A 27,035-nucleotide genomic window follows, 5' to 3' on the forward strand; every position below is an offset into this window, starting at 1 on the left:
CGTCGGCGCCCCGCGGAGACGAATCTCTGTCCACTCAGGTAGCAGACGGCCTGCACGGCACCCTTGTGCACGAACGCCTTCTGGATCTGCGGGCGCAGACGGGCGAACTGAGCAGCAGCGACCCAGCGCGGGCGCCACGACTGAGCGCCGCCGCCTCCGCCCGCGGCCGACACACGTGCTGGGCTGCATACACCCCGCGGCCATCACAACACAGAGCGGTGCGCCGTGACTTGTCGCTGTATCAACCCACATCAATTCTGCTTGGACCTCCAGCACCACCGCGACCTCACTCTTGCTATCGATTTCGTCCGCCACAATTTCGCGCGGACTGGCCAACCCACATCCCATTATCTCTCCGTCCCGTCATGGCCTGATCTTTGCTGAAGGGTTTTACTTACACCTTGTGAATGTCGCGTTAAGGGTATGTGGAAGACGCGTAGAATAAGACGTGCGCGAAGAATAAATGTAAGAAGACGCGCGAAGGATAGGTGCAAAAAGCATAAAGCAGGACGTAAACGAGGGATAGAGATTATCCCGAAAGCTCCTGTTCAATACAAACAAGTTGACCGAAAAATTACCTTTTACATTCACTATACCCCAGCTCAACACCATTCTCAAACATAACAGGATGTGAATAATTGCAGCCGATGTGGCTTACCCCACGACGGACGGGAGGTCTTCAGCACTCATTGATCAGCCTCGTGTCCAGCCAAATCCTCTTTCCAAGAGGCGTGCAAGAGCGCAGGATCGTGCTCGAAGGGGACGAGGGTCATGACCAAACAGGTCATTTTGCTGTTTATGACAATGAAACAATTACTAAGCTCCTGGTGTTAATGGGATTTTGAGTTGTTATGCTACATTCAACCGGCCCACGGTAGGCTAATAGGTGCCAATTATGCGAAGACGTCGGGCAATTACTGAAACACCAGCACAAAGCGGGCCGGCGTGCATCGCTGTTAGAATGCGCGTGCTTCAATTATTATTTCAAAACAGATTATTTGTGTTCTTTCATTTGTAGTCTGCATATATTTCGTATGTTTTCTATATTCCACCATCCCACTTTGTTTTATCACGTTTTTCCTCAACTTTGCTCACCCGTGGCCATCAACAATTTTGGAAATGTAGGCAAGCCTACATGTCTCCACAACAGCTTGATACTTTTTCCACCAGCATCTCCTTGCAGATTGAAGATCGGCCATTTTCAAGGTAAGAACTCAAGTTCCACGACAGAAAATCCCAAATGATCGTCGTCCTCGTGCTTTGCGGGCCGGGAGCACTTCGGAAGAAGCGGACGTTGAGCACAGAGCGCCACACTCTCACCGGGTCGCCGTGTTTGGTGCCCCAGATGATGAGGCACCGGCAAGGTCTCCTGACACGAGGTAGTCGGCGTTTGGCGAGATGGCCAGACACCGCACCGCCGCCATGTGACCGTGCCGCACCTGAAGACGCACGGAGAACGCTGAGGATATCACGCAGCCAACACATGGAGGGCCCCACACTGAGGCACGCCAGCTGATGTCCACCACTTAATAAAAGTGTCGACATTCGTTCCCGAACATGATACGATACAGATGATGCTGAGAAAGGAGAGCAACAGCTCTGCCCCTGATTTCAAGGCGAGCGTTCAGTAGCGGTAGCTGTTGTAAATTAATTTTTAAAAACGTCCTCTTATATCAGCCTCAAGCTGAGGACAATACTAATTAGAGAGGCTTTGCTTCTACAAGGCATTGGAAAACACGCACCGACGCCCCGTCCCACGCCCCCCCCCCCCCCCCCATGCTCTCACCGCCTTCCGCTGCATGTCGGTCGTGTCCCAGATCTTGATCTTGCCGTCCCAGCCGCCGGTGGCGATCAGTGGCCGCGTCGGGTGGAAGGCGGCGCAGCTGAAGGGCTGCGTCTCCTGGCACAGCACCCGCAGCTCCTGCAGCTCGCCACCGCCGGAGCCGAGCGAGCCGAGTCCCGACGATGACCGGAACCGCCACAGCTGTGACATGGGGACAGACGGGGCTGGGACAATGCAGCTGTGACATGGGGACAGACGGGGCTGGGACAACGCAGCTGTGACAAGGGGACAGACGGGCTGGACCACCGCAGCTGTGACATGGGGACAGACGGGCTAGGACACCACAGCTGTGACATGGGGACAGACGGGCTAGGACACCGCAGCTGTAACATGGGGACAGACGGGGCTGGACCACCGCAGCTGTGACATGGGGACAGACGGGCTGGCCAACGCAGCTGTGACATGGCGACAGACGGGCTGGACCACCGCAGCTGTGACATGGCGACAGACGGGCTAGGACACCACAGCTGTGACATGGGGACAGACGGGGCTGGGACAACGCAGCTGTGACATGCGGACAGACGGGCTATGACACCACAGCTGTGACATGGGGACAGACGGGCTAGGACACCACAGCTGTGACATGGGGACAGACGGGCTAGGACACCACAGCTGTGACATGGGGACAGACGGGGCTGGACCATCGCAGCTGGGACATGGGGACAGACGGGCTGGACAACGCAGCTGTGACATGGGGACAGACGGGCTAGGACACCAAAGCTGTGACATGGGAACAGACGGGGCTGGGACAACGCAGCTGTGACATGCGGACAGACGGGCTAGGACACCAAAGCTGTGACATGGGAACAGACGGGGCTGGGACAATGCAGCTGCGACATGCGGACAGACGGGCTAGGACACCAAAGCTGTGACATGGGAACAGACGGGCCTGGGACAACGCAGCTGTGACATGGGGACAGACGGGGCTGGGACGCCACAGCTGTGACATGGGGACGGACGAGGCTGGGACAACGCAGCTGTGAAATGGGGACAGACGGGGCTGGACCAACGCAGCTGTGACATAGAGATAGGCGGGGCTGGGACAACACAGTTGTGATATGGAGGCAGACAGGGCTGGGACAACGCAGCTGTGACATGGGGACGGACGGGCTATGACACCACAGCTGTGACATGGGGATAGACGGGCTGGGCCACTGCAGCTGTGACACGGGCAAAAAGGGCTGAAACACCAAAACCGTGGCAGAGAGCAGGCGGAGTTTCAGCAATACAGCTGTGACACGGGGGTGACATGAGCCTGGGTCGTCGCAACTGTGGCAGAGACGAACCGCGCTCCAATACCACTACCGCGACAAACAGACCACACACTCGGGCGCCGGCGAGACTGCAGCCGGCAATCGGGCGCGGGGCTCCCTCGGCGCCGGGAGCGGCTTCGCCGACGCACCTTGACGTCACAGCTCCAGCCGACCGAGGCGAACTCGTCCGTGTCCGGCTGGACGGCCAGGCAGGCGACGCGGCGCCGGTGGGCGGCCGTGACAGCCAGCCGCACGCCGGAGCTCGTCTCCCAGACGCTCAGCTGTCCGTCGGCGGCGCCGCTCACCAGCAGCGTGCCGTCCGCCAGCAGCGCCAGACCTGCGGCGGCGCCTGACGATCAGAGGGCGCGCGCCACGCGCCGCGCGCCGCGGCCAGCAAGCGCCGGCTCAGCCCGACCACGAGCACACGCCCAGCTCGGCTTCAGAACAACGCTCAAACGCAATGCAAGGCCGCAGTGGCTGATGGGATCGCGGTTTTTTTCAGCGATGCGCACTGAGTCTTTTCCCGCGCGACCCTGGTGGCCCGCCGGAGCAGGGCCGCAACGGCCGACCCTCATCGCCAGCCGGGACCGGCGAGCCAGCGACTCGCGCGACGGGAGCGGAAGCGGGGACCCACTTGTGATGGCTCTCCGTGGCCGACGAAGCTGCGGGTCTCGCGGCCCGAGGCCAGGTTGTACAGTCGCACGGCCGCCGCTGGGCTGGCCGATGTACAGCTCCTCGCCGTTCGGGTCCGCCACGACCGCCGTCACCGGCTGTGGACACGGCGGCAGCCAGCTGCTAGAGCTAACGCAACGGCCGCAGGGCCGACGGCCGGCCGGCCAGGCCACCGAGCCAAACATTTCTAGAAACAAGGTATACTTGGCTGACCCTTGGGGCGTGTTTCAAACAACCGTTAACATTTTAAGGTATTTTGAAATATATGATATAATAAGCCTTCGTAACGCCGGTGGCCCCGCCTCTGTAATACAGCATGTACAGTTGGTATGTCACAGGTCACACAACGTTGCGGGTGCCTCGAAGCGCCCGCAATCGTTCCTCAGATCAAAGACCTCTCCATGCCGAAGACAAGTCTATGCTCAGATGTCCTGCCACTCCTCTTCCCCAACAAACCCTTCCAGTCTTCAACAGACTACTGCATATTACCCCGCCGTGTCTTCTCGTGGCGTTCTCCTCTCACCACATCCCGCCCGAGCCTCGCCACCGCCCCCCCCCCCCCCCTCCCCCACCCCCGGACCGCTGACCTCTCCGGGCCTGATGGTCATCTGGCAGGGGCGCGGCTCCTGGACGGAGGCGCGCGGCTGGCAGCTGAGCCGCAGCAGCGCCGAGCCCGGCGGCCGGCTGCTGCCGAGGATCAGCTCCTCGGCCAGGCCGCGCAGCCAGCTGTCGGCCGGCTCGTTCAGCGCCTGCTGCAGCACCAGGCTGGGGGACCTGCGGCAGCGAGCGCACCTTCAGACGCACGCACACGAGCCGCTGCGTCTGAGAGCTCCGTCCTCCCGCAGGTGGGCGCGGCCGGCCAGCTGTCGGCCGGCTCGTTCAGCGCCTGCTGTAGCACCAGGCTGGGGGACCTGCGGCAGCGATCGCACCCTCAGACGCACGCACACGAGCCGCTGCGTCTGAGAGCTCCGTCCTCCCGCAGGTGGGCCGCGGCCGACATGCGTACTGGTCGCTCAGTGTGCATCCGTGTGTATCAGTGCACGTCACGGTGCGTCAGTGTAAGTGTGCGTCAGTGTGCATCAGGGCGCGTCAGTGCGCGTCAGTGTGCATCAGTGAGCATCAGTGTGCGTCAGTGCCCATCAGTGCGCGTCAGTGTGTGTCCATAAGCATCCGTGTGCGTCAGTGTTTACCAGTGCGCGTCAGTGTGCTTCAGTGAGCATCAGTGTGCGTCAGCGCGCAGCAGTGGGCGTCAGTGTGGTTAGTGTACCCACTGGTCAGCCGTTCGCCTGATGGTATCGATAAGTGCTAAGGAACGCACCCTGTCAGACGGCCGGCGTCATCCACGTCTCATTCGTGGTGTAAAGGCGGAGCATTGCGTAAAGGCAATGTCGATAGCTACATCGGTACATGTTTTTGAAACCAGAACACCGTATAGCGGGACTATTGACCAGGGCAGCATTGGCCGCCCACGTCGCCGACCCTGCCTTATAATGCTCTACAGGGTGTCCGGCTCCGAATCCAGCGACAATCGTAATCCGTCAAAAAAGTGCAGGCTGCTCGATCCGACCGGTGCGCAGAGGCCAGCTGTCAGCTGTCCAGAGAGCGGCGGCCTATAAATGCCCTCCTAAAAACCCGCCCTCAGTATAAAGACCGCACGGAAGGTTATTTAAACTACGCATAGCGACAACGCAATGTGCACTCATTAAGTTGTCACGGAACTTATATTAGTGATGTCGAGTTAGGGTTGCACGACAAAAATTAACCTCCAGTCCAGCGCTAACCGCACCAACAGTTCAAACAGGTTTTAAAATACAACTGAAGTGGCGTGCTACGTCTATCAAGCGTCGGGAAGCGCGCACCACCGTACACCCAATGCGCCTCACTGAGCCAACAGACCAGGTCTCGTGCATGAACACCATGCACAGGGCCTGGTACACATGCCAACACACACGGGACCCCGGTCGGTCTAATTAGGACAATGGGAACCCAGTCCGAATGTTGCGAACCGTAAACAAAAGCATCGATGATATACAATTGCTGCCAAGTTTGTGTGTGAGCGCATGGTTGCGACAGCACGCGTAGAAAAAGGCGCTGCGGCATTTACGTAACAAATAAATGTTCGGAGGAGATGCGGTCTGTGCCATGGCGTTTGCTCGAAAACCGCACCGCAACGACTGTAGATGGCGTTACTTTATTCCGAAGAAACCATTAAACGCATCAGTCGCCCCCGCAGTTCAAGTGCGTCACCTTGATAAAGGGGTCCCAATGGGCACGTCCCTTGCTCGATAGCTCTACGCAGAGAACTCCGGTCCCAGCTGGTGCCGCCAGCCGAGACTGGAATTCTCACCCCGGGCGGCCCGACCCCACTCGACGGGGCCGGCCGCAGGCCACCGGTGCTGACGCTGCCCACGCTGCCCCGCATTACCCGAAGGCACGCCCGCAGGGGAGCGGCAATACGGCGCCACCGGCGTTTGGCGGACAGAACAAACAACTGCGCACAAAGTTCTTTATAAGACGCTGCTATGGCAACTATCAGCATAGCAAGCCGTCGTCATGTTTTTCATCAAGGCTGGTCTCAAATACTCAATCAATTTCTCGGCGTGCCTTGGAAAGAAGCACCACCTGAGCAAGCTAACTACGCCTTACAGGAAGCCCTAAATGCGGCCTGCTGCTTAGTGCCATAAATCTCCGCGAATAATGAATACGCCTATTGATCTCGCTCCAGAGACTGCCGCTATACGAAGCCACAACCACTCCCGCTGCTACAGCGGATACATGGAACGTGGCGAATATTAAATGTAATGTGTACCAGGCGCGAACAAGCGACACATGACCCACAACGTTCAGCGATATACGAAACTTGGCGCGCGGCACGCGTAAAACGTTCTGCCAGGTGCCGGAGGTTTGTCGGGTGATTTTTATTGCCATCATGCCAGGTGTCAAAGGTTTGTCTAGGTCTTTTTTGGCATTACGTCAGATGACGAAGGTTTATGTGCTTTTTGGCTTATCAGTATGATCCGCGCCGGGAGCTTGTCAGGATATTTTTTGTAAGCTGTATTAGGTGTATAAGGTTTCTTGTCGCCTGTCGCTATCCTTGCATACTTGGTCGCATACCGTCATCCATCACAAACCCGAGTCACAAACGACATCCGTTCTAGACCCGAGGTCCTACGTCACCTGTCACAAACTTAAGGTCACATGTCACCTGTCACAAACCTGAGGTCACATGTCACCTATTACAAACCCCAGAGCACATGTCAAATGTCACAAACCCGAAGTCACATGTCACTTGTCACAAACACGAGGTCACACGTTACCTGTCACAAACTCCATGTCATACACATCACTCGTCATAAACCTGAGCTCACATATTTCTTGTCACGAACCCCAGGTTATACGCCACCTGACACAAACCTAAGGTCACATATCACCTGTCCTAAATCCGAGTTCAAACACATCCCCCGTGACAGGCAGCAGGTAACACACACACCACCAGTCGCGGCCACGGCATCAAACTCGTCACCGGTCACGAACGCAGGGTCGCGCAGCGTCGCGCAGCGCGTCCACGCCGCAGCCGCCACTCCCGTCCGCCAGTGGCCGGGCGACGGCCGCTCACCTGAAGAACAGGTGCAGGCTGTGCGAGACGAACTCGGTCACCTCGCGCACGTGCGGGTGCTCCAGGTAGAGCCGGCGCGCCGGCGAGTCGGGCAGCTGGGCGGCGCGCAGGTCCCCCAGCAGCTCGGCCGCCAGCCCGGCCTGCGCCTTCAGCATCAGGTACCTGGTGGACAGCGGCACGTTCAGCTGTCGAGCCCAGCGCTGACGCCTCTCCCCCTCTGCCGACGTACCGACCGTGCCGTCACCGATCGGGGCGGCACCTGCGTCTGGTCGTGCTGGCGGCAGGCGTCATGGCCAGCGACGACCGCGGCCCCTGGTGCGGGCCACGCCGCGGCATACTGCGCAGATTACGGTTCGAACGTGGCCGAAACATCGATTTCTGAAATGTTCGACGTCGTCCCGCTTTGTTGTTTTCCACCATCAAACTGATCAGACTATGTAAAATCCCTACTGGAGGTCACATGAGCTTCTTGTTGTTGGTTTTCATGTGCATAAGGCTGGAACTTTTCTGTTGTCTGCTGACATCTCTGTTCTGTCAATTGCAATGTTTGTCGTGCATTCAAGAATGATAAATATGCCATGTCAAAAATGTGTTTGCATGAGAGGGATCGTCAGAGCGTGTTTTATCGATTGCTGACACGAATGGTCTTTAAAGTTTGACCATATTTTGGTCTTTAAAGACCGACGACAGTCTGACATAACGGACTGTAACACAAGAAAATGGCACAACGGCGTGCTAGAAAAAAGGCGAGCTTCGTGTTCAGTCAGCACAAATCAGGGGGAGGCGACACATCGAACGAAGGCAAAACAGCAAGGCGTGCATTTCAACACATCAGCGAACTCCAAGTGACAGTAACGGGTGTGGCTCCGAGGCTTCTTTTAAATTGGCCGCTCATCTTACATTCGTTAAATCACGACCTTACTGAAGATGCCTCGGGCAAAACCAGAAAATAGCCAACTAAATACGGCACAAACGCTGAACTCTTAAGTGTTGTTGAACTCTTAAGTGACCCCCTGTTAGCTGTCCTCACCGAGCATGTTATCGCAGCCATCAATACCTTTGTTCTTTGCACCTGGGAAACAAGTCTTAGAAACCTTCTTAAATATTGATCCCATTTTAGGTCCTATTTCTAATGATCCGCTTGTACATACGTTCCAGAAGTTAGGAAGCCAAACTCACACTTGAGGGAGGAGGAACAAATCGGTCATTGGGGTGATGGTGGGTTGGGTGAGGGCAGTGACCTACCCAAAATAACGCAAAGCAACATTTGCACCCGCGTCTAACAATCACATAAACTTTCATTGATCCATGTAGCGTCTGGACAGTCTGGGACCCGGTAGTTGATAGACTTCAGGCACATAGCCAAAATTGTACCGGGGGAAGGAGGGGTCACTAAAATTATTTCCAAAATCCTGCGCAGTTGGCCCAAATTTCTACCAAACCCTTCTATTCTTTTTCTCAGCATAACTCTATAACAATTTCTCACCATTCCTCAGGCTCGTGGGGGAGGGCGCACACCTTGGCTATACCTTGGCTACGCCTTGGCTACGTCTTGACTACGCCCCTGGCATATTCGGAGGCAAATTAGAAACTCCGTACCAAATGTATGCCGCGAATTTCTCGGCTGCCAGCCACGCATCTACGTAACAATATGCGACGAAGTATAGCGCTAGTTACAAATGACATCCTTAAAAATCGCACCTAACTTGCCCGCCCAAAAGTCCCTATAAAATAAGCCCACCTTGTCATGGTGGCCAAAACCAAAATCTCAATTGCGATGCAGCTTGTGACATTCTGCGTGATGTCTCAATTTTGAGCTCTTCATGGTAAGACCAACGAACAAAGTGACAGACTGTTGCGACGTCCAGAGCTATCGGAGCATCTGTAAGGCACAGAGGTACAGCCAAAATTTGCAAATGGGAGGGGAGGGGCCACCATCATTTGCGATGGCGGAGGGGGACTATTTCCTGCGATCGAGTCTCAGTTCACTACCCGTACCTCATTCCGCTGTTGGTCTAAACGTGCCGCTGCCCATGCTAGTGTCTGGGAGACAAACAAAATAGTTTTCCTGATAACCAGATTCCGGAATTCACGTTATTGGCATGCTTTAATAATGTACTCATATTACAATTGTACTGAATCAAGAGATAAACTACTTGTTGCAATGATACGTGAATAAAGTGGACATGAACAATCCTATTCAGGACCGTTGTGGTGATGAGCTACGCTCGAAGCTGACGGCGGCGGAGTGGGAGGCTAAAGCCCCATGATTTCCCAAAGTTGCGCTGCTAGTACGACATGCGATTCGAGGTCGGTGTAGTTCAAAACCTTACACCCAAATATTATCTTTTAAATGATATTCCATAGATCTATTCCCGACGCAGCAATACAATACGCGCCGTCTGCAGCTATGGCAGACGGACCCACAGCTATCACATCTGTATTTTTCCGCACCGAGATCCAACGGAAATCGAAGCATGCTCTTGCCCGTAAAAACACGAGATGGCACGCCAAACCAGAGCTATACAAACAATAAGGTTGAGTGATCCGGTCTCCGTAAATGTAGAGCCTGTGGCTTGACGTGAGTTGTTCAGTGCATTAGCGAGAAACATTATTCACATAGATAAGACAGTAGTAATAGCCTGATTCCTCAGAGAAAACCAGGACAATGGAGATATAGCTGGGTTGATATTTCGGCAGCATGCCTTTAGAATAAATAAAATCGAAACAATAGCAGACGTCTTCTGCTATTATTTCCATAAAGGCATGTTGCCGAAATATCGACTCAACTATATCTCCATTGTTCTGGTTTTTCTCCGAGGAATAAGGCTACTACTATTGTCTTAGCCTATGACTTTGGGGAAGCCGCGAATTCGGAGATTATATTCGTCCTTTGATGGACCAGAGCAAGGCTATAAAAACAATAAGATAGAACGCTCCGGTCTCCGTAAATGTAGTCTATGGCTTTGGGGAAGCTGCGAAGTGACAATTTAGAAAATTTCCGGCCCATGTCAAACTATTACACGAGACCAAAACTGTCATATGTTGCACCATTACAACAATACTTGCACGACATTACAGCGTGGACAATTTATAAAAGTGGTAATATTTGAAATTGGTACAAATAGTTTGTTTTCATTGGGATATTTTTCTTCGGAACCAGAGTTCACAAGCAGGAAATATTCGATCTGATGTCAGCGAAAAATAGCTCTACTGAGCGTGCTGATAAACATGATGGTATATAATGAATTAAAATATCACATTTGACATTGCCACTGCATCTATATTCGTGTTTGCCCTTAAAAAAAACCGTTTCCAGCAAACATGTGCCTGGCTTTCAATGTCGGTTTCTGGTACCTACTTACTCTCATCAAAACGAGGCCTTAGATCCCTCGCTTCGGCTAGCTCTTTCATTATCACTAGTCCTTGGTTACTGAATCACGTGGGTTATTTTGCAAATAACAGGCTCTGGCTCCTAGTTCTCACCTGTTGTTTCCAAACCGAACATATGATCACAAGTTTCAATTGGTTCGTTACAAATACCGCACCCTCGTTTCTGGATTCCATTCATTCACTCGCAAACCGTGTGATCCCACTAATTCACTCACAAACCGCTTGATCCCATTAATTCACTCACAAAACGTTCGATCCCGACCCCCGTTCGTCACTGGCTCATTCGTCAACACCAGCTCGGGTTGCTATTTGATAGCATTCTGTTATTGAAATGGTGCCTGATATCAAAGGTCTCTCACATATGTGCTTTAATAGCTGCGGAAGCACGCTGGATAACGTAAGTTTATCAAGTGAATACGTAATGGATTAACAATGCTTTCAGATGAGATCCTGGTCTTTGTTGTTGGCTTTGACATGTTTCTGCACCTTGGTTGTTGCCAGGTCCTGAAGATAGGCTGGCTCCGGGTTCTTGCGGGGTTTCTGGTCATATTATTGACTTAACGTTTGCGCTCCGTGGATCTAGCGACACAATGCAAGCTGGCTCTTGGTTCTTGCTGGACCCCTCTGCATACTTCAGGCCGTGTTTTGAATTCTTGTTGGATCTGTTGAATCGCACCAACAGCAGTGTGATCAGCGGGTAGACAGCAATACGACCAGAGGGTTGGCGGGCAGACCGGTCGGCAGCTCGATCAATGGTCACTCTCGCTTACGCCGATACCAAGAGGACACCGCTTCGGAATCGAATAGCAGCTCCTGCAGGCCGTCGGCGGTGGGCAGCGACAGGAGGGGGGCCGCGTCCCAGGGCCAGGACTTTTCGCTGCGCAGGGTGAGCCGGGCGGTCACGCCGCCCAGCGCCTTGACCAGCGCCAGGAAAATGAGGCCCAGTGGACGACCTTCTGTCACGCATGGCCACCCGTAACTCGGTCCGTGGCCGTCGACAGGCGTGGCGGCTCCGGGATTGTAAAGTCGTTGACGAGTGGGACGACGCCCAACTGCGGGCCCAAACCCAGGCAGGTCCGGGGCAAGCAGCATGCTACCCCGTGCCACGAGGGCCGTTACTCGCGTCCGGTGAATAGGTCTGTTCATTTATGATATTAAATATATTGAAAATGACATGATATTACCAAGATAGCTTAAGTGGCGTGCAGTCGTATTTCATATTCTAACACATCCTATGACATATAAAACCCAACCAAAATGGTGCTTGACACCAGGCGATACAGATCACTGGCGCAGTAATGTTTCCTATAGCCCACTGCCTTAAATAGCATCCAGGAGACATGATCTCATTGTTAAACTCATATCTGAGTCAGTACTTATAAGCAGACGTTGGCAAATACCCGACGCTCACACCTCTTTGGTATATTATTCCAAACTTTAAGTCTGATAATTTTGATTTGCACGGTCATAAAACGGCAGTACATCGCTGCGTCGGATAAGCCGTCAAAACAAAATGCACATTTCAGATGAAAAGTGAGCAGCATGGGGACCAGCAACTGGATTCCATCGATCCTTGCCAGTGTCATCTCTTCGGTTATCCGAAATCTTACGTGTTAAATCAACTAGATATTTTTTATGACGCCGGTATTTCGCGTGCCATCAAGCGAGGCAAAAAAGCAGCGTTAAGTATGAGCTTTTTCCCCCGATGCCGCGGGGTGAATCACCATGGCAACCGTGTTTTCACGGGACTTAAAGCTGTGACGATACCAAACCCTCTAACCAATCACAAGCTTAGATTGACGTTCGAATTCGCAGCAGGGGTTTAGAAACATTGACACGTTTTAATAATGCTTGAGATACCAGGGCGCCCCCCCCCCCCCCGAAAACAATGGGAGCATTGCGCCAAACCATGAAAGCACTAGAGAAGTACAGGCAACCAAGCCCTCGCATTACGGTATTCTGGGCAGACGATGCTGTGACGTCATCGGAGGACCAAATCACATGACACCAACGATACGGCGGCGTGAAAACACTTCTTTGTAGTTTGAGCATAAATATTTCCATAAATCATATTTTTTCGACTTAAAATTTTCAATGAAACATTTCAGCCGAGAAATGGCGTTGGTTTGCATCAGGGCTACAAAGTTATCAAAGTTTATATATCAAAGTTTGTTCCAAAGAACTCTTGCTGAAAGTGCTTAGAAACGGTCGGTGTAAAAGAGTACAGCATACAACAACATAGCATGAGGATGAAATACAGCGGGTCAGACCGGATCGCAGCACCCTGGGACGCGTATTGAGCAGCTTGGAATGCTAATCCTGTAGCCTTAGGGGGAGCGTTGCTAGGGTGGATGCAGGGTTGGCCGCCCTAGAGGAGTTGGCGAGTGAAGAACCCCGGGAGGCTTAAATGCATTGAGCGCCATTTGTTCAAGATAGCAGATTTTCCTGTACAATAGGACGATTTCTGGAAATTTTTGTAATTTCTGTCGGTCCGAGTCGTGGCCCATATCTCAGCTCGAAATAGTCTAGAGGATATATTAGGACTGGTGGGATATTATTCCCTGCGCACCATTTTTGTCTAGCCCATCTGACATCATGGATTTGCAAGTTAACCAACACCTAGGAAAACCATAGCACAGCAACAGAAAAACTCTTGGCACCTGCCCTCCTCACATTACCTCATTTTCACATTTCGCTCCATGTAGGTACGACAGTCAGAAGATATATGGACCATCATTGCCTGTTAATGAATTAAATGTGAACATTTCATATCGTGTTAATTTATTTATATATAAATATTAATTTCACAAAATGTATTACACATAAATATCCAGGCGCGTTGATCACGACGGACATAGCACGGGTGCTGGACCTAGACAACATAGTTCAATAGGATCTATTCTTGGAAGCATATCTTAATGCTGATTTCTATTGAGACAGGATGAAATGCAAAATGTACAATATCTATTCACATAGCGTCAAAACAAAGATGGAAAGCATGATTGCCACCCAGTTCATTGGCGAAATCCCCGTTTTATCATGTTACTGGCATCTACCAACCTTTTCGTAGTATCAACCAAAAACCATACTACGGGCTACCAACATTTAGTCCGATGGTGAAATCACTTCTGTGTAGCTTTTTACTCCCGTAATCTTGATCCCAGTCAAACAACGCCGACGCGAGGTGCCGCCATGTCGGCACCCGCGCACCACGACAGTGCGGTGGGTGGATGGGTGGGTGGACACGAGAGTAGAAGAGGCGGCCGTCGGTGCGCCGCGCCAGTAGCGACGGAGCGCCGAGCCGGGCAGGATGGCCGCGCCTGTGCCGACGGCCGCGCTGGACAGCGCGTACAACAGCTGCCTGGCCGAGGCCGTGCAGCTCACCTGCCGCCGTCAGCTGGCGCCCGACAACACCTCGCAGCTCATCTGCGCGTCCAGGGACGGTGAGCAGCGCGCCGCTGCCGTCTACACGGCCCTGGTGACCACCACTGGGCTCGTTGTGCCCGCGACTCTGGTGCTCAACCTGGCCGTCGTGCTCACCGTGTACATGAACCGCAGACTGCACACCGTCGTCAACGTCATCGTTTCGGTGCTGTGCACAAACAACATGGCATGGGCTGCGCTACCAGTCCTCGTTGCTGCGCATCCAAATTTCCAGCATCCAACTGCATGCCAAATAAGAAACTTTCTTGTTGTTAACACCACGGGCATCAGGTTTACAACCATCGTCACAATAGCGCTGTTACGGTACCTGATTGTAGTGAGAGGTTGCAGCTACCCACTATGCGCAAAGAACATACTATTATTCGTCACAATCGCTATCGCGCCCATTTCCATCAAGTGGGCTATGCGAGCAAGCGAGAGAAGTGCTCGTTGTCTTTCAGGGCTGGCAATGAGCACAGATGGACATGTCATCACGACTGCGCACGTCGGGACAATGGAGTCAGTCCTCCTCAATCACGTTCTCGAATATTGCGTGGGCTTCGTCATTTTAACATTCTGCTATGCCAGTATCCTAAGAAAAACCGTCGTGTCCAAGAAACAAATAAACATGGGCAAAATATCCAACGCGAGACAGCAGCTTTCCTCGGGAGGTGCGGCGGCACTCCGCGTGCGCAAACTGCCTGACCGGCCGCAGTTCGCCGCTGACTGTGCGGTGGCACCTGCTGCGGGCCGCGTCTCCCGTGCGAGCAGCGCCGCTTCCAACGACAGGACGGCACCGGCTGGTCGGTTCAACACCATCGCCGAGGTGGAGACGGACAAGCCGCGGTCGGTCAATGCCCAGGTCACGACAGCCCGGCACCCGCAGCCGCCAGTCACAGCGCCAGCTCAGACCGCGCAAGTCGCGGCGGTTGTCTCGGCTGGGCAAACCCCGATCGCCGCGTCCAAGCGCGACCGGCCAATGACACCCGAGATCTGCCATTGCCCTGCCACAACGGCGAACGGTGAAGAAGGAGGGGATGGAGGCGGCAATGGGACAGAAGGAGGGGAGGGATTAGGGCAAAAGAAACGACGATTAACAACACGAAGCGATCGAGGAGATGGAGCAAGCGACGGAGTGGAGGGACGCGATAAGGAAAACAACGACAAAGAAGGAAGCAGTGGGGGAAGGAGTAACGGAGGAGGAAGCGGTGGAGAAGGAAACGGTGGGGGAGGAAAAGATAACGGAGGAGGCGACGGAGGAGTAAGCGGTGAACGAGAAAGCGGCGGGACAGCAAGCAATGGAGTAGTAAGCAGTGAAGGAGGAAGCATCGCACGAGTAAGAGATGGATCAAGAGGAGGCGGTGGTTGCCTGCCGCTGAGTCTGAGCGTCGTTGGTGTCACAAAAATTGCAGATCCTGGCGTATTCGAGACCAGCTTGCCTGTTTTGTCGCAGAGCACAGTCGGAAGCCAGCGAAACCCCAAACGCCGGGACCGCAGAGTAGACATCGTAGCCACCATCTCAATCACCGCATGTCTCGTCATCTTCTTCGTTTCTTCCCTTCCCTTCCTCGGCGCAATCCTGCATCTATGGAGCACGCCGTGCCTAGTGCTGCCAGAGGTGAGACTGCTAGCCCAGCTCGTGTTGATCATCAGCGGTGGATTCGCCGCCATCTTCAGTCCCGTAGTATTCGTCGTCTTCAGCAGCGACTTCAGAGAAGCGCTCCGACGAACATACTGGCAGCCAGCCGTACGGACTTCCTCAAACGTCAACTCTTCAAGACAGAACTAGCGTCAAGCACCGACAACAAATGGATCGTTCTTGGCATTACCTCAAAGTGCATGATGGAGTTAATGTCGGGCAACAACAAAATTCAGTTTAATTTCTTCTAGCGCTTAATCTGCCACACAATGTAACCTGGGATTTGCTGAAACCAAGGGGTATATTACTGTTCTTTTCATGTTTGTTGAATGGTATCAGACGATAATTTGTCCGCACCACGTGTAGTCTTTTGGTGTTATGTTCGAAACTTTGTGGAGCATTTCTGCGCAATCTGTATTCCATGTCCATGCACTTTATTTATCAAAAAAAATGTATTTTCGATCTATGTTGCGTGTTGCGACGATGTCATGGCAATGTTATATTGATGTTATCACGGTTAAATGTCTTCCCGATCAAAAGACAGAAGCAACAGAAAAATGTACCTTTCGATCTGTGTTGCGCGCTGCGATGATGTCATGAAATGCTTCGGTGATATCACGAATAAATTCTAGTCGCAAATTCTGGGAGCACCGAAAGAGGTATCTATGGAGGTATATTATCGCTTCTTAATGCTAGATAAACCAATCCAACCGTTTGCACTAGCAAAAGAAAAAATAAACCACTACCGCTACTGTATCTGGTGCAGCTATTCAAAGCTATACAAACGAGCGCAACACACGCATCATCATTCTGGATGAGTGTCGTCTGGCCGTTCTCAAATTTTCAGACTATCGCAACAGAACAACTTCCCGCCGAAATGTGAGGTGTATTGTGCGTATCTACTTATTTGAAACCACAAATAAACCAATATATATGTATATATATATATATATATATATATATATATCGATATATATATATATATATATATAGATGAGATAGATAGAAAGACAGATAAGCCTTTTTCAAGTGTGTACATCTTTCGCATTTATATATTACAGTGAGCGTATGAGCTAAATTCTAGCGGCACCAATTCCCTTTTGTTTGTTTTACTAGCTGAGAAATCAAGACCCGGAGAAAAGTTGGTTCGCTTTTTCTGGAGAGGGGGGGGGGGGAGGAAGAGCAGCATATGAGCGATAAGACCACAAGCAGCAAGGATAATATCATGCAGCCTTTGCTTCCACTGACACAAACTGAATTTTTCATTTTTTCATTATAAGATTATTCCTACATCGAAACAAACATTTCGTCCATTTTCAGGCTTTGGAACAATGCCATTAAAAAGAACGATTTGAGAAGCCATCCTGTTCATGTTTCCTTTCTCACCCAATTTCATAACTCGCGCTTAGGTGTGGGAGGGGGGGGGGGGGCAATTTGACCCTCGAAGGTTTGTGCGGAGCGATTTCAAAATTGTAGAAAATTAAATAGCGGATCGTTTGGTATCTCTGTAAATCTCTGATTTAATATCTTATGCAACACAACGACTGATCAACAAATCATATTGACCTATATTGATCTTAGGGTCACGATGAAGGACAGACCAAGGTCAAAACCAACCTGATTTTTTGCTCTAAAACTTACTGTATGGGGTAGTTTCATTATACGTCTTCCGTGGCCTTCTTAAATGTCATAATACGTCAATGACATAAAATGAACTACGCCAGCATTTTGTTTTGACGAACATATCACCTAGGGTAATCCTTGATGCTTATTTGACTGCAAAAGCCATGCAGTCTTGTATCATTTTAATCACTGTGGCCATCTTAAGGTCAAACAAGGTCAATGACCTTAAATGAGCACCAGTGACATTTTCCTTTGAACAGGCAATCTAGATTACGATGGTTGCATGAGAAGTTCTGGGGACGCTTTGGACACAAGCCTGGAGTTTGGCCTTATTTGACCTTATTTGACCCGAACGTCATAGCCTATAAACCTTAAATATTGTCCCTACGTTTCTGAGATCTCAGGGAGGGGTGGGTAAAACTGACCGCTCACCCGAGCGAAGGGTATTCATCTGGCCATCCGGGAGCGTGCTTACATACACAAATCGTTTTGTTTTTTCTAATGACAGCCTGCTGCAGTGTGGAAAAGGTTGAAAAGGGTGCCACTTGTTGGTTTCTTTCTGCCGGCTGCGGGTTATTGGGAGCTGCGTTCTGCTCACTGGCCGACAATGGGCGTAGCCGCGTCTCTGAAATTGGGAGCAAATTGAGGGTTCCCATAAAATGCGGCCATGGTTGTGGCCACAGCTGTGGCCAAAGTCTAACTTTTATACCAAATGTTCCATGACAACAAGATGGGCACCACCCGACAGAAAATAGCAAGTTTGACAACCGAAGAAGATATGAGCCCGAAGTATGCGCGCGTTGCAAAGCTATTCGCGGAAACCCTAAAGAAAGGAACACAATGGCCTCGGTCGCGATTGCGACCAACGTTTAACTTGAAATCGCCCGATAGAACTCGCAGAAGTGACACCGTTATAATTATCTGCATTCCAGAACCAGTCGTTGCAGTTTCAAGCTTGATGATCATGAGATGTACAATTAAAAGGTTTTGTAAGTTTAGGTCGATGTGGGCAAAAGTCTAACTTCTGTATGTACTGTGCAATTGGTACGGATTAGACACCATTTCATAGGAAAATCTCGAACCTATTCAATAAAGAACAAATGGGGGAAAGCGATGCATTTCTTGCGGAGATATTCACGACAAACCTTAAAATTGATGCCAACCTCTGTCCCCGCGAGTGCAGCCATGGGCGCGCATTTTGTTAAGAAATTCCAGCGAGAAGTGAGAAACCGAGGTACTGCGTAAACCTTTGATGCCAATAATGAAGAAAATGCAATTTGCACGTTTCATACATGAACGCTTAAGAATAGAACTGCAAAATCTATATACGACTATGATTGTGATTATGACTATACTGCAGGTGTAACCAGGATTAACTTAAGGAAAGGGGTGGCACGGGGCTTGGTGAGTATAGGCAACCACGCCTATTTTGAACTGATCATGGCGGGAGACATCTATGGCGAAACAATACGGGCCTAAAATGGGGGGCGGGGAGGAAGGCGGGGGGAGGGGGGCGTTGGCTGCACCTCTGCTATGCCGCCTTCCGTGGCTGGAGATACTGTGGGGGTGGGACGGTCGGACTCCCTGGGCCCTCGGAAAACGAGAAATCTGGGGGATGGGGTGGGGTCAAGAGTCCGAGGACCCTACCATGCTTTCGCAGTTCGAATAAAAAATGAGTGCACTGAATGAAAAACACTTCAAACATTTCTTTGGCCGAACAAAAGTTCAGGCAGCGACAAATTGCTCGATCTAGATGAGAAGGCCCAATGTGGCAGCTCCAGGCCGCTGCGGCCGTGCAGTGGGGCCTCTCTCAACCAGCGGGGACCCACCGGTCAGCGGGCCTGTATGGCTAGGCCTTACCTCTATTTTTGGTAGTAAACTCCTAACTAGGAGGGACCGTCTGGCACTCCAGAACACCAAGTAGATCTCGGGACTACCCAACGGCTCATTGACCGCTCAGAGATCGCATGGTCTGCTCAGAGTCCTTCGTACATTCCGGGCCCCTATGAGTGCATAGGCCGTTTTAGTCTCTCCGGGCCTTTCGGGCCATTGAGGGGCCCCTTGGTTTTTAGTAGCCCTGACCAGTGGCGCTCTCCTCTGACTGCTCAGGGGGATTTAATGGCCGCTCAGGGCGTTTCCCGTTACCAGTGGGTAACTCTGATTGTTCGGGGATGATTCTGGCCACCGAAGCGCTCGTTTGCATATGTATGGCCCACAGGCCACGCAGCGGCCCATTTGGTCGCCACAGCCATTTAGTTAAAGATCTTAAACCACCAACTGGACACTCAGGTTCTTGTCAGTTGCACATACTATCGGCAGCTCCACGGCTCTCCTGCTGCAGAAGAGGCCCTGGGTGCACGTGGGCGCAGGGTCGCAGGCACAGGGCACAAGGAGAAGGTGCCTCCACCGTGCGGCGCCCTGAGGTCGAAGGCTCTTGGGAATCCCAGATAATGGGCCCGACTGAGGAGCCCAAAGCGCCCCAAGGACTGGCCGGAGGCCATATTACAAGCTGTGAGAGTTTTGCGGCCGGGGCGAATCCACACACAGCCCACAGTAAGTCTGTGAAATTGGTATGACAGATTACCAGACTAGGAATTTCAAATACGTTCGCTTTCTATCAAAGTTCATCGCGTTGAAGTCTGAGAAATAAATAAAAAATCCTTACATTTTGCATTCCTTATTTTATGATATTGCACATGCCCGCAATGCCAGGGGAATCGTCCACCGCTGAGCGACGGTTTCACACCGCCGTCTTGCTCCCTGGCAGCAGTCAGCGCTATTGCTGACGCAAGCCACCACAACACAATTCCATGGGGATCGCCGACCGCTGAGCGACGGTTTTCACATCGCCGTCCTGCTCCCTGGCAGCAGTCAGCACCATTGCTGACGCGCCGCCACCACGGGCTGGAAGTTGTTCGACGATTACCCGTTCAGAGCGTAATGTGGCGTGGCAACATCACAGCAGTTATGTGTCATGCCATCCACGTCAGTCTACACAGGCTATAACCGCGCATCCGTGTACATGCCGTTCAAGCTCCAGAGTGCCGGTTCGCATTCAGCATGCAGTCCAACCGGGCTATTCACAACGCCTCCTGTTCAGCGGGAGAAGGCAGAAGATGTGAGCGTAAGCAGCTTTTAAGTTGTAATTGACACAAATTGTTGAGCAATTACTCTTGTAAACTCTTGTGAGGCCCCGTTGCGTTCCGCCGTTACCAGTATGGCGGCACCACCATATTTTCGCCGTTACGTAACCATGCACACACATATGTATATATATATTATATATATATATATATATATATATATATATGTATAAATAGCCATGACCAGCGTTAATTGGGACCAGTTTCAAGCGCAATACTAGTGACATTCACACCATTTTTACAACAAATTCGGATAAGGGAATTTTTGACGATTGCATAGGAAGGTTATTGCATATTGCCACCAACAGGATAACCCACGATTCGAAACACACCACCCTTGCAAACCACGAATCAACGCGCGCCCAGAGTGTCTAACGTACCCCCGGCTACCTCTCGGCTACGCCCACTGCAACTAGACGTTTCGGAGAAGCGAACACCGCTCCCAGGCATCAGCAATACCCAGTATGACGATGCGTGAGCTTGTGAGAATGCGTGGCCGAGGGCTTCCCCGTCGGTGCGGCGCGCCAGTAACGGCGGAGCGCCGAGCCGGGCAGGATGGCCGCGCCTGTGCCGACGGCCGCGCTGGACAGCGCGTACAACAGCTGCCTGGCCGAGGCCGTGCAGCTCACCTGCCGCCGTCAGCTGGCGCCCGACAAAACACCTCGCAGCTCATCTGCGCGTCCAGGGACGGTGAGCAGCGCGCCGCTGCCGTCTACACGGCCCTGGTGACCACCACTGGGCTCGTTGTGCCGGCCACTCTGGTGCTCAACCTGGCCGTCGTGCTCACTGTGTACATGAACCGCAAGACTGCACACCGTCGTTACGGTCGTCGTTTCAGTGCTGTGCACAAACAACATGGCATGGGCGCTGCGCTCCCAGTCCTCGTTGCAGCGTATCCCAATTCTCAGCACGCCATTACATGCCACATACGTAATTTCTTCTTCTTATTAATACAAAAGGAATCAGATTTACAACAATTGTCACAATCGCCCTGTTGCGGTACCTAATTGTAGTGAGAGGCCACAACTATCCACTTCGCGCCAGAAACCTTTTTCTATTCGTGACAATCGCCATCGCGCCCTATCCCCTCAAGTGGGTGGTGCGAACCAGCAACGGAAGCGTCCGATGTTCTCCAGAAGTAGCAGTGAACACCGACGGACATGCCATCACGACTTCGTTAGACGTTACAAAGGAGTCAATTTTTCTCAACCATGTGCTCCAATATGTCGTGGGTTTCGTCGTTTTAGCATTCTGCTATGTCCGGATTCTGAGAAAAGCTGCCGTGTCCAAGAAACACGTACAAACAGGCATATTTTCCAAAGGACGTTTTAAGGTTCCCTCGGGAGGTAGGCGGGACCCCCGTGCACAAACTGTCAGACCGGTCGCAGTTACCGGCTGACTGTGCGGCGGCGCTTCATCCCACCGGCGACCGAGAGAGTCCCCAGCTGGGGGCGAGCGAGAGCGGGACATCCCGCGGCTGCCGGGACCGCGAGCGCGCCGGGCCGCCGGTGGCGGGCCGCGTCTCCCGCGCGAGCAGCGCCGTTTCCAACGACAGGACGGCACCGGCTGGCCGGCTCAGCACCATCGCCGAGGTGGAGACGGACAAGCCGCACTGGCAGCCGGCCAAGGCCCAGGCCACGACAGCCCGGCACCCGCAGCCGCCAGCCACAGCGCCAGCTCAGACCGCGCAAGTCGCGGCGGTTGTCTCGGCTGGGCAAACCCCGATCGCCGCGTCCAAGCGCGACCGGCCAATGACATCGAGATCTGCCATTGCCCTGCCACAACGGTGAACGGTGAGGGAGGAGGGGATGGAGGCGGCAATGGGGCAGGAGGAGAGGAGGGATTGGGACAGAAGAAACAACGGCCAGGGGTAACAACAAGAATCAGTGGGGGAAGGAGGAAGTGATATAGAAGGAAGTGATGAAGAAGGAAATGATGAAAAAGGTAGCGATGGGACAGGAAGAGATGGACTGAAAGGAGGAGGAGGCGGAGAAGGAAACAAGGAAGAAAGAAGCGGCGGGAGACCAAGCGACGGAGGGGCAATAAGTAAGTCACAACGACGAGGCGGCGGCGGCCTGACACTGCAGGTGCAGAGTCTGAGCGTCGCTGGCGTCGCGGGGACTGGAGTTCCCAGCGCCGTCCAGATCGACTCGCCTGTTTCGCTGCTCAGGACAGCTGGAAGCCAGCGAAGCACCATACGCAGATGCCGCAGAGTGGACATCGTGGCCACCATCTCCCTTGCGGCATGCCTCGTCATCTTTTTCGTCTCTTCCCTTCCCTTTTTGACTTTACTCTTCAAACGAGTCATCGTGCCTGCTCATGCCAGATATGAGACTGCTGGGGCTGCTTGTGATGATAATCAGCGGTGCCTTCGCCGCCATCTTCAGTCCCCTGGTCTTCGTCGTCTTCAGCACCGACTTCAGAGAAGCCCTTCGACGCACGTGCTGGCGGATGGCCGCACAGGTCTCCTCACGTGTCAACCCTGCGAGACGGAACTAGCAGCCTAAAGCAACGACATCACATGGACCGTCCTTGGCTTTGCCTCAAAGTGCACCATCGAGATAATGTGGGATGCCGACGATAGTCAGTTCTCTTTCTTTCTATTGCATGTATCTGCTAAACAATGTAGCAGAGGACGTGATGAAGGGAATATGTCTATTATTGTACAATCGTGCTTGCGTAATTATATGTGCTAATATTTTTCGGAGACAAGCATGCTCCTCAAATTATGTTTCATACTTTAGGCGGACCTGCTCTTCACCCCCATCAATCTGCAATTAGACTCTTAAGCTTCAGTGAAAAGCAAGTCGTGATAATGTCGTAAATAAATAATGACGATGCTGTGCAAGTCAGACCTTAGCTCGGAACGTTGTGCTAAAATAACAATATTTCGTGTCCATTATACGCAATAGATTCGCCGCCACGTTCGTCTTCTATGCGTAAAAACGTCGTTGGCTGGCGATTATTACAGTAGCCAAGAACGTTCGCTAGATATGGACCTCAGTAAACTGATTATGTATACCTTTTTATGTCCAATTGCTATGATTTGTGTTATCCTTATATTACCATCTGTTCGCCCTATTCCTGTCATCGAGTGCCCTGTTTTTCGCAATGTACGAAACGTCTGCGAGTGTAAGGCAGTCCCACCTGTTAAACACCTGTATAAAACCTGCATAAAGCGTGGAACGTGGAGCGTCTCCATAAACGCCCATCGTTTCAGATTCGTCTTAGGCTTTGAATCATATGTGATGGTTCACCATTAAATATACATTTCAAAAGCCTCCTCGAGAGGCATGTCTGTCGAAACATAGCAAGCTTTGCGCCCTATCTATTGCATTCCTCGGAGTTTGAGACCGCAGTCAAGAGTGTACGCTATAATGTCTGGATATCCGAGAACAAAGATGGTTTTTATCCATGTTGCATGTTGCGGCGCGGTCAAGAAGATGCGATGGCGATACTGCGAAGGTCAAATCCTTGCCGTGAGCCCTGGGAGTGCTTAGATGTTTATGTACGATATTGCCACCAATGGTCGATGATAAATAAATACGCCTGGCTGAGCAGAAGCAAAATAACGTAGTGTCATACCGACATCAAAACGGGCTTCAAGACGGAAAGAACATGCGCTACAGTCGCATTATACTTCGGTCTGCCTCTTCCCAAAACATCTGTCATACCACCACAGCCAGGGGTTCCCGCTCAACGTTTTTGTTTTTTATCCAAGTGTAGACATCATGATATCGGCATCCTTATGCCGTCAATGATTGGCCTTCATGATACGCGTACGTAGTGTTTGTCGACAACACGCGACGTTTCGAAGCTGTGCTCTTGGTCATGGCGCTTGCACATGAGCGATGACACTCGATCCAGACACACACAACACTCTTACGTAGTGATGTTTTTCATTTGCGAAGGAGAATCGCTGCTCTACACTTGGAAAATCTTTAGCATATCCATGGCGGTGGTACCGGCGCCCAGCTGATGATCGTGGAAGTTGCCACGGCTCGAGGCGCACGCGCGTCTCGCCAAAATGCAGGCAGATTTAGTGGTGTGTAGCCAGGCAGTCAGCTTCAAAACAATCACAGCCGACTTCAGAGAGAGGCTATGTCTTGGTAACCATGAGTCCCACGGTAATTACCACGATCTTGCTATCGCCACCTTTCACCGACATGACAACAGCCCGTTCACACAGCACATGAAAAATATTCCAGATTGGCACAAAACTTCAGACTAGCATTTGCGCCATTTTTAAAGGTAGTGTGTCATATTTATATGAGGTTTTGAACTGAAATAGCCATCTTGAAGGTCTTTCGGCGTTGTTCACAATCTCGCCCTTCTTAAGACTTAAGCCCCTAGTTTCTGAGCCACACGCCAGCGAAAACGGGGAAAGGTTTATCGGGGGAGAGTATTTCAAAGACACATTGACATTCATAACATAAAATAACGCCATTCAAGTCCTGCCATTCCATAAGCCATGCGGCGACCGAGGCCAAGAAAGATAGAATTGTCGAAGCGTACATATCTGGCGTTCGTGAGCGCATTTAAAAGATACAACGGCCGCCGAATGGCTCTCAATCAACTTTGTGCAAGGTACCACGACGTAATCAAACCATGACACATTAAAAAGCATATGTACTAAACAGAGAATTGTGCTGTCTAAAGTAGTCTTTTCACTTAAACAGTGTGCCAATATGTTAAGAGAGCTCGTTTCGTCATATCTATGCTAGTTTCAATACCTTGAAATGTGAATTATTCCCTTTAAATAGGACGATACGTTCATAAAACGCAAAAAATTCTCGTCGTTCCTCGCTCATAAAGGTCATCCACGTCGTTTCCAGATGCCTTAGATTAGCATTCCTTTCATACTCAACTTTGTTGATAAATCACTTAGGTTACATTAGCACGTAATCGCACAGGCATGCGCCCGCTCCGAGCGAGTATTGCAAGCTTCAGAGTTTGACAATATTGCGTCCGCAACCGCGCGTCTACGGCTTTCAATCAGCGTTGAGGTTACAGCAGCGCTACATCAGTCAACCAATGAGCGCGGAGTGAAAGATATTGTAGAAGCCTTCCATACGGCAGCGAGGCCGCTTGCCAGGGTGCGGCCAGGTTGCCATATCAAAAATGGTAGCCTGAGACGGATTCTGGCCAAGTGGTCATATCCTTCACACTCACAAGTTAGGTGAGGTTGCTCAATATGAATTCAAAGGTATTTGAGCATAATGGACAACAAGTGTCCAGCATCATAACAGAGCTATGATGGGTTTTCCAGTTTTTCCTAGCATCTTTGACAATCTGGCAATAGCGTATTAAGGTATGCAAGCGGGACTATAAGGGTCCGGCAAGAAAAAGCAACAAAGCCCTCTAGGTAATGAAAATTCAAGGGGCGTGCAAATTTGCACAGCCAGTTTGTTCATACTTTCGGAAGTCAAGTAAGCACCCCTATGCATTTCCCAATTTTCGTTTAGTTTGACATGACCTATCTAACACAGCAGTCGAGTATGCTGGGAAATATGAACAAGGCTATCACTGTTTGGCTATCACTCGTTCCCCACCCCACAAGCGGACTTAAGTGACCACACGTTTTGTCTTCTTTGCATGCTTAGGGAGTTGCCGCACCGAGGAGCCAAATCGGCACACGTCAGTTTGTTCAACGCAGGATCCTAAAAGGCGGTACGGCTGATGTTGCCAGGCACCAAAAGTTAGGTGTATCTACCCTGAATACTGGGCTGTTCCGAACCTCACGATTGAGAATGGCACTCAAAACACATTTCATCGTTTTAAGTAGAGAGGAACATTTAGCTCATTACCAACATAGTAAAGATTGGTACAAACTTTTATTAAAGTATCTCCACATGTATATGTTCCTATTACCGCAACGTTCGTTTCCAGGTTATCTAAAAAGTTAGTTTTTCCAAAAACCCACAAACTTCACGAGCTGACACATCACCCGTCGGGTAGAGCTTTGGAGCCCTCAAGCCCACCAATGCACCACCCCGTTCGTGATCACATCACTCCCGAAAAGGGGGACGTCGCCGCATACACGGGGCCACAGAGCCGCTGGCGAGCGGCTGCTGACTGACCTGAGCGAGCAGACGACACGCCGGTACTCGTCCATGTCCTCGGCCAGGCCCCAGAAGAACGGCAGCGCCTGCAGCACGCCCGGCGGCACCTGCCAGCTGAACGTCTCCTCCGACAGGCCGCTGCGACACTCGAAGAACTCTGCGGCAAGGACGCCGCACGTCAGGCCGGCCATGCGCCGCCGGCAGGCGTGCCGACCGTAAGAGGACGAGTCAGTGGATACGGGCTGAATGATGAACACACGGGGATCGAGCATCGGACGCCTGAGGACGCGCAAGGGACTGAGAAAGAGCAATAAGTGCGATGAGAGTCAGTGGACATTGCACACTTCAGATGGTACAGATGCCGGCTT

At 51.8% G+C, this 27,035-nt stretch overlaps 1 protein-coding gene across 1 annotated transcript in view; it reads right to left on the reverse strand.

The window, feature by feature from the left end:
* Positions 1–4,510: 4,510 nt before the first annotated feature.
* Positions 4,511–27,035, reverse strand: part of LOC119109925 (uncharacterized) — a 23,209-nt gene continuing 684 nt past the window's right edge. Inside the window, exons 2-5 of the mRNA XM_037233671.1 lie at positions 26,686–26,824; positions 7,385–7,546; positions 4,612–4,679; positions 4,511–4,542 (exon numbers count right to left, since the gene is read on the reverse strand). Coding sequence (XP_037089566.1) covers positions 4,511–4,542; positions 4,612–4,679; positions 7,385–7,546; positions 26,686–26,824 — 401 coding nt within the window. The remainder of the gene's footprint in view (positions 4,543–4,611; positions 4,680–7,384; positions 7,547–26,685; positions 26,825–27,035) is intronic.

The sequence above is a fragment of the Pollicipes pollicipes genome, unplaced genomic scaffold (assembly GCF_011947565.3).
Source record: "Pollicipes pollicipes isolate AB1234 unplaced genomic scaffold, Ppol_2.1 Scaffold_7231;HRSCAF=8579_pilon_pilon_pilon, whole genome shotgun sequence".
Classification (NCBI taxonomy): Eukaryota; Metazoa; Arthropoda; class Thecostraca; order Pollicipedomorpha; family Pollicipedidae; genus Pollicipes; species Pollicipes pollicipes.